Source organism: Aotus nancymaae, unplaced genomic scaffold, assembly GCF_030222135.1.
Source record: "Aotus nancymaae isolate 86718 unplaced genomic scaffold, 86718_ANA_hifiasm-v0.15.2.pri h1tg000006l, whole genome shotgun sequence".
Taxonomy (NCBI): domain Eukaryota; kingdom Metazoa; phylum Chordata; class Mammalia; order Primates; family Aotidae; genus Aotus; species Aotus nancymaae.
The window spans coordinates 70,037,674-70,050,396 of record NW_026988417.1 but is presented as its reverse complement, the minus strand read 5'-3'; the positions used below and the strand labels follow the sequence as shown (position 1 = coordinate 70,050,396).

The 12,723-nt window shown below is 40.2% G+C and overlaps 1 protein-coding gene across 7 annotated transcripts in view; it reads right to left on the bottom strand.

The window, feature by feature from the left end:
• Positions 1-281: 281 nt before the first annotated feature.
• SEPTIN11 (septin 11) overlaps positions 282-12,723 on the bottom strand; it is a 98,951-nt gene continuing 86,509 nt past the window's right edge. For 5 of the 7 annotated variants that reach the window (XM_012446919.2, XM_012446920.2, XM_021669644.2 and 2 more), the window contains 3 exons: positions 10,175-10,307; positions 8,001-8,188; positions 282-2,145 (listed from right to left, as the gene is read on the bottom strand). In XM_012446919.2, the coding sequence (XP_012302342.1) occupies positions 2,121-2,145; positions 8,001-8,188; positions 10,175-10,307 (346 nt within the window). In that variant the 3' untranslated portion in view covers positions 282-2,120. Of the gene's footprint in view, positions 4,421-8,000; positions 8,189-10,174; positions 10,308-12,723 lie in introns of all 7 variants that reach the window. The other 2 variants (XM_064368154.1, XM_012446924.2) reach the window with 1 other exon arrangement.

Below are 12,723 nucleotides of genomic sequence, written 5' to 3'. Positions count from 1 at the left end.
GATGATGCCTCAGCTGGATGCCAAGGTAAACGAACTGGCAGGGTGGACAGGGACAGGAATGGGGAGAAGGGTGATAACATGCTTTGTGAAGTACAGGACACCACATGGCAAGTATCTTTGAGAAACTGGTGTAACCCAGATGGCAGCCATTTGAAGTCCACCACACGAGGCAGAAAAGCATGAGACTGTTATTTATCCCTATTTCTTTTATCCAGTAAGCACGTGTACATATGCAAATCAAGCAGCGACTAAAAAGAACTCACAAAAAAGGGCACACAAACAACGTTTGGGTAAAAATATATTTTCCCCTGCTTTATGTCTTGGCACTAGTGATATATGCATAGATTACCTGTCCACCACTCTCCTACCTTAACAGATGCCAAATTACCAAGCATGTTGCTAAGTGATTACTTTCATATTTGAAAAAATGATATGCTTCACATCAATACAATTACTTTAGTTTTTTAAAAAAGACAAATGTCTAACATGCAGCTTACATACATGACAATTCTGCATTAACACTGAAAGTAGATTACACAACAATTTTAGAAAACACGTTGGTTATTTCCAAACAGCAAAATGACAAGGATCTACAACTACAGTTTAAGGCATATCAGCATATTTTAAAATTAAGAAATAGACAAAGTTCCAATGCTGTTCACAGCTTTTCAACTTATTTAAAAAATTCCCTTCATACCTACATACAAACTAGACTTTGTAGGTCATAAATCCCACTGAAGAATGAGTCCTGGCAATGGAACCAGGACTTCTGGAAGCTGAGACTTGACAATTCCAGACACTTGCAAATGGCAAAGCAAAGGGGTGGGAATGGACAGTTTTTGTAGGACCACACAGAGACAGTAGGACGTGGGTCGGTAACAGCTGAAAAACCTCACTCAACAGTCTGTTTGTGAAACAGTCATGAAAATCTCAAGAAAGCAAGGAAACCAAGTCTTCATTTGAGGTGCACAAGATGTGGAGAGTGTGTGTTACTGCTGGTGAGTCACAAGGCAGAGAAGGAAGATAAGTAATCTGTGCCCAGTATTATATTAAATAATTTCCCTTGTTGAAATGCCCTTTTTGGAGAAAACCTTAACCAACTAATAAAGAGCCTAAGTTGGGAAAACAGTCTGAATTGCCAATAAATTCTCATCAATCCTTTTCCATCACATTCTACAGCACATGTGTTATGCAGCTTTAAAGCTCAGAATAAGCAAAAAAAATGGTCATTATGTTTGAAGAAAAGATGTAGGGAAGGCCAGCTAGAGTTATATAGGTCCCTCTCCCCGCAAAAAAGAGGCAGCCACTGTCAGCGGTTAACACCAGGAAGAGACCATTAAACTAAGATAAAAAAAAAAATTAAGTGGTCATAAAGGCAGCCAGGCATAAAATTTTTTCTCTTGGTTTTCTCTAGTAGAAGGTGGTAATTTCTCATTCTGGCTTTATTTGCATTGCCAGAATCAAGGCCCCTCTGAATTATCCAATGATGCCCATGAGGCTATGTACAGCACAGGCAAGGATTAATAATTTCTTTTGCTTTTGGAGACAGTGTCTCACTCCATCACCCAGGCTGGAATGCAGTGGCATGATCTCAGCTCACTGCTACCTCCACCTCCCAGGTTCAAGCAATTCTCCAGCCATAGTCACTCAAGTAGCTGGGACTACAGGCATGTGCTACCACACCTGGCTAATTTTTGTATTTTTTGTAGAGATAGGGTTTCATTATGTTGGCCAGGCTGGTCTAAAACTCCTGGCCTCAAGTGATCCACCCACCTCAGCGTTCCAAAGTGCTGGGATTACAGGCATGAGCCACCACAGCTGGTCTGGATTAGTAATTTCTGATTTCCAAATTTGGGTCACAAAGTGGAATTTATGTGGTTTTTGTGAAAAAAATATAAATGTGGCCTTTTAAATAATAGTTTAAAAAAAAAAAAACAAAGGCTACTCAACCTCAAACATTACCTCCCTGCCCCCCTTGAAAAGAAAAAAAATCCATCCATCCCATTTGAAATTTTGAAAATTTCTCTAATTTTGAAAACTCAGAAAGATCTCAAAGGTTTCTTACTACCGTACTTACATGCAAAGGCGAAAGCGCATCCAATTAGATTTGAGGGTATCATTTATTCCGTGCAGAGCCAAGGACTACTGTGAAAAAAGGTATAGATACAGAAAGAAAAAAGAAGAGCAGCAATAACAAACTAAACAGGGCTGGGGAGCAGTGGCAGAAAAAAGTTCAGAAGCAACACATTAAAAAAAAAAGCTTCTATTTGTTTCTTTTGACTTTTTATTCCCTGACTCGCCATATGATTTATTTTGCTGTGAAAAATTTAACACAAAAAAGTCAATCCAGTGAATAATCTTGGAATCAAAAAGTCAGCTGGATGCCTTTCGTTGTTAAGCTCATTTTAAAAAAATTTAATGATGCAAGAAACAATTTAAAAGTATACTTTCTGTATAAGGCACAAAAATGCTCACACAAGCAGTGGTTGGAACAAGCATACAACACAAATATTCAAGCTTTTGTCTGCTGCACAGCCTATGAGCAAATCCAGCCCATGGTTCGCATCAACATGCCAGCTACTATTTGGCTGCTCCACAGCTAGCTTTAGACTAGAATCATTTAAAAAAACAAAAGCAAGAACAAGAATGTTGGTCCAGTAGCTCCTAAACCTGTGAAGACTATGCTGCTGCGTTTAGTTTATAGTTTGTATCCCAGCTTCATTTAGGCTTCAATGAAACTGATTTCCTTACTTTGCCTAATTAAGCATAATCAGTTCCTGGAAGACCATTCCTTCTTTCCTCTAAGTATGGTTGAGGACAAAGAGAAGGAAAAAATCTTTGCTGAAATCAAATAGAGACTTGTTAAAATTCAAAAAAGAAAGTGTGTGTCAGGGGAGATGAAGCATATTTTATCATTTTTACTTAACCTATAACTAGTGAGGGCCAGAGGAAAAGGCAGAGGGGAAGTGGGTTGATGAGAAATGTTATCCTTTCAAGTAAGAACAGGAGACTACATGTAGAGAGAAAGCTGGGAGGTTCTTGTTAGGAGAGGGGGAAAAAACAATCACAGAGATGAAAGGATAAGCATCGGAAAAGAACAGTATAGAAAAGATTAAATATGCACTTTTCCATGCAAATTAGGCATGTAGTACAGGTTCTGGCATATGGGTCAGTTCTAATCCCTGATAAGGCAAGGGACTTACACAAAGAGCAGGTGGAGCTAGCCATGGTGAGGAAAATTCCAGACGATGATTTGAGACTTCAGCTGTTCTATTTCTTCTTTTTTTTACTGCCAAATACTGGAATTAGACTAAGCAAGGAAGCTGGATAGGAAACATCTACCTTCTTGACTTATGGGTCATGTTGTGGTCCTTCCAATTTCCACCTTAAAATTTGCAAGGTCCCCTCAAATTTGTGCTGCCAATGATACAGTTTATAACAAATTTTCTAAGGGAAGTATTTGTGGACATTTTCTCATGATTAGTGAAAAATTTTATTAGAAGTACAAATATCTTGGAATCAGTCATCAGGTCCTCCCTCTAAGCCCATTGGGAACAAACTGAGGTGTGTTTATGAAAGATTCCTTATTGTTAGTGGTAAGTAGGTTGTAGAAAGCCCAACATCCTTAGTAGAAGATTCTTCTACTTAGCAATGTTATATGATCCAACCTTTAAGGTCCCTGTCTGTGAGAGGACAAAGGATGCACCAGCAAATGTGAACATAATCATAGTTTTCTCATACCAGTCTACTCCAAATTGGCCAGGATTTGAAGGCAGGCATTCAGATACAGTTCCAAACCATCAGAGGAGACAGTCTGAACAGACCCACAAGCTCAGGCCAAATAATGTTACTGATTAAAATGAAAATGTCATGCAAGTGTAAAAATAAAATATAATGCTTGCCCACCATTCTGTCTGCGTACAAATCTACTTTGGCTTGGGACAAGTGTGGAGAAAAGACAGTGAGTTCAGGGACTGTGCACTCATGGAGATGAATAATCAAGAAAATGCAAACTCTTGTCATGGCTATTCAGGTTTTTAGTTCAGCTGCTGAGGCGGTGAGAAGTTTTCATGTCAGATGTACAGGTAGCATTTTACCCCACTCTCCTCTGTCCAAAGCGACATACAAGTAACAGGCCTGCTTCGTGCTGCCATTCAGAACAGGCATAAAAAGCAAATCATTTACTTTCCGGAAACAGAGTCCAGCTGCACAGCGCTTTTGCGGCTATTCCCTTGTTCTATATTTTCTACCACCCAACAACATTCAGCAAAACGAGTTAATAATAGTTACTGGTGTTTGAGGAAGGGTAAAAAAAATAAAATAAAACTAAAGAACACACATGGCAGAGATACGATATTACTGCAAAAGCAGGTGAATGCGGGAACATCCTTGGCTTGCCAGGCTTTATGTGAAGCTTGCACTGCAAGTTAAAAAACAAAACAAAAAAGTTAGAAATAATAATAAATTAAAAAGAAAGGAAAATTAGGAGCGACAGCACCAGCATTCAGTGATGGTGAATGCTCATGCAATGATTATGGAATTGACAGAAATTAAAACCAAAAATTTGAGAGGGCTACTCTACATGACAAGCGAAAGCAAAATTTCATACTGAATTAAAGACATACGGTTAGTTTCCATTTGTATGTAATTTAGAATTCACAAGTGACTTCTTGAAACCACTGCATGTTCTAGTGGAAGGTTTACTGTTTGTTTACTGTTTTGTTTTCTCAAATAACACAAAATCATTATCTATTAGGTTTGGGTGTCCCATTAGTAATGAATAGGAGCTTCATCTTCCACTTCTGAGCTGCTGAAGGAGTCAGAGAATAAATATACAATAAATGCCTTTGTACAACTGACTTGAAGAAAAGCTCTAAAGCAGTTTAGGGATTGAAATTACATAGTGAATGGAGGACATGCTATTAATCTAGTTGGGTAGGGGGAAAAAAGGACAATCACCGTAATGGTTATAGCTATAGCAATGCCAGGAGCTTTCCCCCTCTTTTAGGTACAAAGCAATGCCAAACCCACGGTCCACGTGTCTAATTTTAGGAAAGTGCAAAACATGCAACCTTATTCCTTAGCAAGAATCAAAGCAATTTTTTTTTAAAGATGAGTGGATGGTTGGGTAAAGTGTAGTTATTAGATGCCAGGTATGGTTTTAAAATGACAAATTTTAGAACTGTCTTTTGGGATAGATATATCTTAACCAGCAAATGCCTGCTGGCAATTGTGCAGACAGTTTTCAGAAAAGAGGAACACTGTCCAGTGACCAGCTTACCCCTGGGCAGTCTCACCACTGCGGTATAGCCGCAAACAAGGAAAGTGACTTGGTGGCCAGAGACGGCAGAAGGTGGGGTCCAGCTAATGGCAGTGCCAGGGTTAGTTCTACTTTGCCTGTCATCTTAGGAAATGTTATACACTCTCATGCCACTACAGGTCAAGAAGTATAAAGCCTTACCTACATGAAAAAAGGAGCGTGTCATTAGAGTAGGAAAAAGAGAATTTAAAACTATTAGAAAAACTAAGGCTTTAAGGTGGAAGCATAGCAGGTAAGTAAGTAATCGTCTGCCTTTTCATTTCCTACCTACAGCAAAGCCAGCTCCTAAACAGCAACTCCCGCAACTGCTCCAGCTATGCTGGGAGGCACCTTCGCAGCTCTTTTCAGAGTGCTGCTCTGGTTAGCCTGGCTACTGTCTTTCTGCAGCCCCCTCTAACCAAAACTCTCCGCTGCCACTGGCAGTAAGAGATGTAATTTTTGTTTTTTTTTAACTTTGATACTTCAGGCCTCCACTGGCAATTGCTTTCACTATACAAATGGAAAGTGTGGAAAAGGGTAAGGACCTAGAAATAGTTACATGAAGAATATGTGCCATTTCCAGGTGCAAAACCTGGTGACTACTCTGAACCAAATTAAGTAAAATATCCTTCAAAATAAATGAGAATATATAAATAAGCTAAAATAGAATCCACACAGGCTTCATAGAAACTTTGAAAGCATTATACATTGGTAAGGCCCCAGGATAGGAAGAAAATAACCTAACATGTTCAAAAGGGCAAGGAAAATCCTCCCTACACTGGCAAGTTTGTTACTAAATAAACTTTTTTAAAATGGAGGCACAATAATGATCAGCTCTTGGAATTTTTATTGCTTAAAGGCACGTCTAGTATACACGAAATACTCTTTTAACATTGCTGGTCTTTTAGAAACATTCTTAGTTTTAAAACTTGAACCTTTATGCACTTTAGTGCTTCAGGGTGAAAAGAAAAACTTTGGGTTTCCTAAGCTATTAAGTCAGCAGCTTTTTGTCTCATTCATACCTATAGATGTATGTGTATACACACACACACACACACACACACACACACACACACACACCCCCCTATATCCTTGGTTAATTTGGAGCAACAAAGGTACAATGCCAAATGGCTTTCATCTGTCTTCACTGGAAGAGTCACTGTAATCTCTTGAGTCTCTTAATGAGGAACATCACCATTAGTGTTAGATGCTCTCCTGACATGCAGAGCTACAAAGGGTTTTCTTAAACTGGATTATAATCTATGCAGCTGCTACTCTCAGAATTAATCCAGCATAACTAAATTTTGGGCCCTTGAATGCCTTTGGTCACTTAGATCTGTGCCAACTCCAAATAAAATCACAACCACTTCTGTTATTGTTCAGAAAATTTGCCTCCTCCCTTGCTCTGGTGATACATTTTCTGCTATCTCAGAGCTCAGAAAGTTAAAGTTTGTAAAGCATGATTTAAAACTCTCTCAGAGCGTCACTGTAGCAGTTCATTTTTATTTTTACTGCAGGCAACATAATGAGATTCCTTAGGGGTGAGCCTACTGCATGTTCACCAAGACTAAGTGGACAAGAGCACTGTGCTCCCTCTTCCCTATGACGCATCTCAATGATCATGCAGAGACTTGAGCCTATGTGCTCTATATTTAAAGAATGTAATTCTTTATGTGCTTAAGTATCAATGTTTTTGTTTACTTATGGTCAGTTTTTTCCCTAGAACCTTGGCATGTAAGGCAAAAGAGCAAGACTTTCTGAAACAAGTTCTGAGTTGCTTTATATTAAATAGCTGCCCTAAAAGCACCACCCATTAGACAAAGGAGGGCAGCATCTGCTTATCTGCCATCGAAATACCACAAAGGTTTTCCTCAGTGGTATCCTTATCATCATGCTTCCTGTCAAAACTGATAGTTATTGACGTCAAACTAGGCTTTACGATCATTCAAAGGAGAGCTTCAAATCACAGGAGAATGTCAGGGCAGGCCTAAATCTCCCACTAGATTCAGGCAGCTGCTACTGGAGCTGCCTGAATAGGAAGTGACCAACTCAAGAGCAGAATCTGACCCTTAGCACATGACATTAAGACCTTACTTAAAAAGCCTTTTATGAGTGGGTTTAGGTTTGGCTTGAGGGTTGGCAGAGGTGTCAACTGGATAGGCATTCTGATCCCATTTCACAATAAAACAATTCATCATACTGAATTTAGAGGAAACTAGTGGCCACTAGCAGCTCTTCCAAATGTTTCATTTTGGGAACAAGACTTTCAGTGACTGGCTGGACTTTCATTGACTGGCTTACAAAGTCTTACAACACAGAATAGGAAAATAATTTTAACAATTGTGATTTTAGGATTCTCTCTATCAAGAGTCATCAGAATTGGCTTCAGAAGGTGCGGAAGAGAAATCAACCTGTCTTCTTCGAGACTCCTAGTGTTGGTGTGGAAGATGCTACTGGAGACAGCAAGTTCCTGCAGGCCTGATTGCTTGGTCAGTGTGGTCAAGTTTTATAAGTTAATCTTTGTGTACCTTTTAAAAATATTTTTAAAACCTTCATCATCTTCCCTGCACTGTAGAGAAAATACTTGCTTTTATCTTTCTGGTAAAAGACCAGTTTCCAGTCTGTAAATGGGAAAAGTAGAGACATGCAAGAGGAATAAATTGTTAGAGGTCCCCCACGTGTGGGGGTGACACCTGCTTACTTTTTCTTATCCTTGTCTTTCTTGGTTTGCTGGGCCCCAGATTGCTGGGCCTGGGACTGTAGTAACTGAGCCGCTGCTTTCTTCTTCTGGAAGTTGTTCACCTCCTCCTCAAGCTCCTTCTTCTTGTCTTCCACTTTCTTCTTTTCTTCTTGGTGTGTCCGCTTTAGAAGGTCAAACTTCTCGTGAAGCTGGAGAGAAAAAGACAGGCTTCGTGAACAGAATGAAAATTCTTTTGATGTAAAGTTCTTTGGATCTGTTCAAAAGACAAAGTATGTGTCAGGTGGCTGCACTGGCTTTAACTACAGGTGTAAAGTACCATTTTGCTGACTTTCTGGAGGAGCTGGGCTATAATGCTGAAGAGCATCCCTCAGAGTCCTAGACTCCAGTGACACTTGAACTCCTTGGGACCAAAAAGTCCTTTGTTCTGTTGCCCAGGCTGGAGTGCAATGACACAATCTCAGCTCACTGCAACCTCCATCTCCCAGGTTCAAGCAATTCTCCTGCCTCAGCCTCCCAAGTAGCTGGGATTATGGACACGTGCCACCACACCCAGCTAGTTTTTGTATCTTTAGTAGAGATGGGGTTTCATCATATTGGCCAGGCTGGTCTCAGACTCCTGACCTCAAGTGATCTGCCTGCCTCGGCCTGCTAAAGTGCTAAGATTACAGGCGTGAGCCACCATGGCCAGCTTCAACACTTTTCTGACATGAAGATACGTATTTATTTTAAAAGGCATATTGAAGAAGATAAAAAATATTTACAATCCTTTTTTTTTTTTTGAGATGGGGTCTTGCTCTGTTATCCAGGCTAGAGTGCAGTGGCGCAATCTCGACTCACTGCAACTTCTGCCTCCCAGGTTCAAGCAATTCTCCTGCCTCAGCCTCCTGAGTAGCTGGGATTACAGGAGTGCACCAACACACCTGGCTAATTTTTGTATTTATAGTAGAGATGGGGTTTCACCACGTTGGCCAGGCCGGTCTTGAACACCTAACCTTGTGATCCTCCTGTCTTGGCCTCCCAAAGTGCTGGGATTACAGGTGTGAGCCACCACACCTGGACAAAATTATCTATGATCCTAACAAAAAATTCACCCTAGTGGTAAAAGTGGTTCTTTACCTCTGGTCCTTTTTCAAAATGTATAAAAAACATTTACTTAGAGAGAGAGAGAGAGAGAGAGAGAGAGATGCATTATGTATCTGCTACTTAAATAATGTGTTGGGAAATTTCTGGCCTTTGAGGGGAGGAAGGGGAAGAAGGAAAGGAAAGGAAGAAGAAGGGAAAGGAAAGGGAAAGGGACAGGGAAGGGGAAGGGGAAGGAAGGAATTCTTACTAGATAATTCTAGACTTTTTTACCCAGTATCCCTTTAGTTCTTAAAGCCAACAGCAAATAAGGCTCAACTTTCTCTGCAGTAAAACCATCTTGGGTGCTTAACTATTTAAATAGCCTGTAAATTTCAGTAGTTTTTAAGCAAAATAAATTAAAACAAGAAAATGAGGAAATTACTTAGATGATTTCACTTACGAATGTATAGAGATATAGGTCAAACACTTCAGATACTCATCTAGCAGCAGAAATAGACATTATGTGCATAAGCACACATGCACACACACTCAAACACAATGAAATGAGTGTTATGGTACTAATAATCTATGTTAACCTCTAGGAAGCAGTTAATCTGGCCAGGGGAGGGGGACTAAGGTAAGGTTGGAGCAGGGAGTGTGAGCCCCGTGAGGGGAGAAGCAAGGGCACAGACATGGAGTACAAGCTTTCGAGAACAAGTGTCAGATCACTGTCCCCAAGGCAGTGCCAAAGATAGACTAAGATGATAACAATAGTCCCAGAATGCCAAATCTCGTGTTTTAAGACTTGTAAATTGAAGAAACACAGAGATACACAGTCCAGGTGATCAGATCTGGAGACCTAAGATCTAGTTTTAGTCTCGATTTTGCTGCTAACTAGGTATGTGACTGCAAAAACAGTTTTATAACCTGTTTATCATCTGTAAGATGGGGTTGAGACGATCTGACTCATTTTTCTGGCCAGTTTTGTAGGTCACTCGTGACAAAATGCATGTAGAAAATACTTAGACCATCATGAAGTCCTCTGAAGTGGGAAGTATTACGAAAATCTCTTTCTTACAAATCTTTCTCTTAAAGCAAGACAGATGGCTTACCTCTTTCTCTGCCTCTTTAAGTTCAGCTTCTTTCTCCTTCACTCTCATAACAAACATTTGTCTCATTTCTTCTTCTTTCTTCTGCAGTTCTCCCAGGAATTCATTCCTTTTTGCTTCATATGTCTCCTGAAGACTATTCAAAATCCACAAACCAAGGACAGCACCATTAAATTGTATACTAAGAAATTTCAGTTCACATAATTTCTACCCATCTACTTCCAAAACACAGATAAAGCTGCTGCTTGCCATATTAAAGCACAAGTAGAATGGCACCATTCTGCTTTTAGTTATGCTGTGGTTGGAAAGTCAAGTGCATCAAGAACGAGAAATCAGTCAGTAAGCATGACACAGCACTAAAGGCGTATCTCTGACTAGCCAAGTTTTATCTTACATATATTCATACAGGGAAAGCCTGGGCTGAGGAGGTGGTTTAGAATTTGAGAAGATGGAGGAGGCCTGGTATAGGGGGAGAAATGAAAAGGCACTGGAGTCCCACAGACCAGGTTTTGAATTCAGGCCGTACCAACTGACCAGCTGTTCTTAGAAAAGCACGTTGGCTGGATACAGTGCCTCAAACCTGTAATCCCAGCACTTTGGGAGGCTGAGGCAGGTGGATCACAAGGTCAAGAGATTGAGACCATCCTGGCCAACATGGTGAAACCCCGTATCTGCTAAAAATACAAAATTTAGCCAGGCATGGTGGCGCATGCCTGTAATCCCAGCTACTTGGGAGGCTGAGGCAGGAGAATTGCTTGAACCTGGGAGGCAGAGGTTGCAGTGAGCTGAGATCACGCCACTGTACTCCAGCCTGGCGACAGAGCGAGATTCCGCCAAAGAAAGAAAAGAAAAAAGAAAAGAAAAGAAAAGAGAAAAAGAAAGAAAGAAAGAAAGAAAAGAAAGAAAGGAAAAGAAAAGAAAAGAAAAGAGCACAACCTCCCTCGGCCTCCGAAGTCTAGATGTGGATACAGTGACACTTACCTTTTAGGGCTACGACCCTGAGAATGAAATGAGGGGAAGGGAGTAAAACATCGGGCATATAAGCAGTGCCCAGTAATGGTACCCTCCCCTCTCATCTCCCTCCAGCCCCCAATGTGGAAAATAGACACAGCAAGCAAACTAAAGAGACAACATTATCTCCAAAGCTATTGTAGAAAATTGCTACTTTTCAAGTGAGATTATCAGTTGTAAATAGAGCAGGGAGAAGTCTAATTTCTGTTTTCAATTCTATCCTCCTTCTGTCTCGGAAGTTAGAGCCCAATATTCTACATTCAATGCTACAGCTCAGCTTTATCTCTAAGTCAAAACAAATATATTTACAGAGAAATCACTTTGGTAACACAGCTTAAGAAAATACACCACCACTGCCACCCCCAAATACACATAGAAACATTTGCTGATATTTTATAAGGTGCTATTTCTCTCTCTCTCTCTCTCTCTCTCTTTCTCTCTCTCTCTCTCTCGTAGTTTCCCTACAACTATTGTATAGTAACTGTCTGCAGTATATCTGCCTTTCCCATGGACCAAATTCATCCAAAGTGTAGGCTACAAACGGGATAGCAACTCTGGATGACCCCTGGCACCATGCAGACCACCCCACATCATTGATATCTGTCCATTTAGAAGGAGAAAAAGGAAATTCAGGTGATAGGAGCATACGTGCATGTAGATATAGACATCTATAACGAACCACACAACTAGTTTAGTATTAGAAAACTTATTAGGCCAGGCATGGTGGCTCACGCCTTTAATGCCAGCACTCTGGGAGGCCAAGGCAGGCAGATCCCCTGAGGTCAAGAGTTTGAGACCAGCCTGGCCAATACGGTGAAACCCCATCTCTACTAAAAATACAAAAATTAGCTGGGTGTGGTGGTAGGCACCTGTAATCCCAGTTACTTGGGAGGCTGAGGCAGGAGGATCACTTGAACCCAGGAGGTGGAGGTTGCAGTGAGCTGAGACCGTGCCATTGCACTCCGTCCTGGGTGACAGAGACTCTGTCTCAAAAAAAGAAAACATATTAATTAGGCCAGTTTATATTTCAGTAATTAACATGGCTATTGGTTTATTAAAAATAAGTTCTCTTGCCCTCACCACTGTCAATGGTACCTGTTTATGAACAATCAGAGTTACATTTAGCTTTCATATTATCTTACAAGATAAAAACATGTTTGGCCAACGTTAGTCCTGGCTACTATTAATAGCAATAGTTGGATTTTAAGATCTATAGCAATGGAGATATAGAAGTGTTTTGATAACAGAACTATAAAATAATTCATGAATTTTATTTTGTGTATTAGCTTATAATAAACTACTTATCACTATTATCTGGGTCAGAATTACCAAAGGCAGAAGATGACTTATCCATCCTATGAAATTTTACAGAAAACGCAATTTTTGTTGATTTTAGGGTAATGAATACATCTCCCTCTTCTTTCTAACAAACAATGGAAACTTTGATGGAATCACTACTCAAAATGTATTCCAGAGACCACCGATTTCAGGAAAGGATCTCCAAAAGAGGGGCTCCAAAATCAAAAGATGGAAGGGAAAAC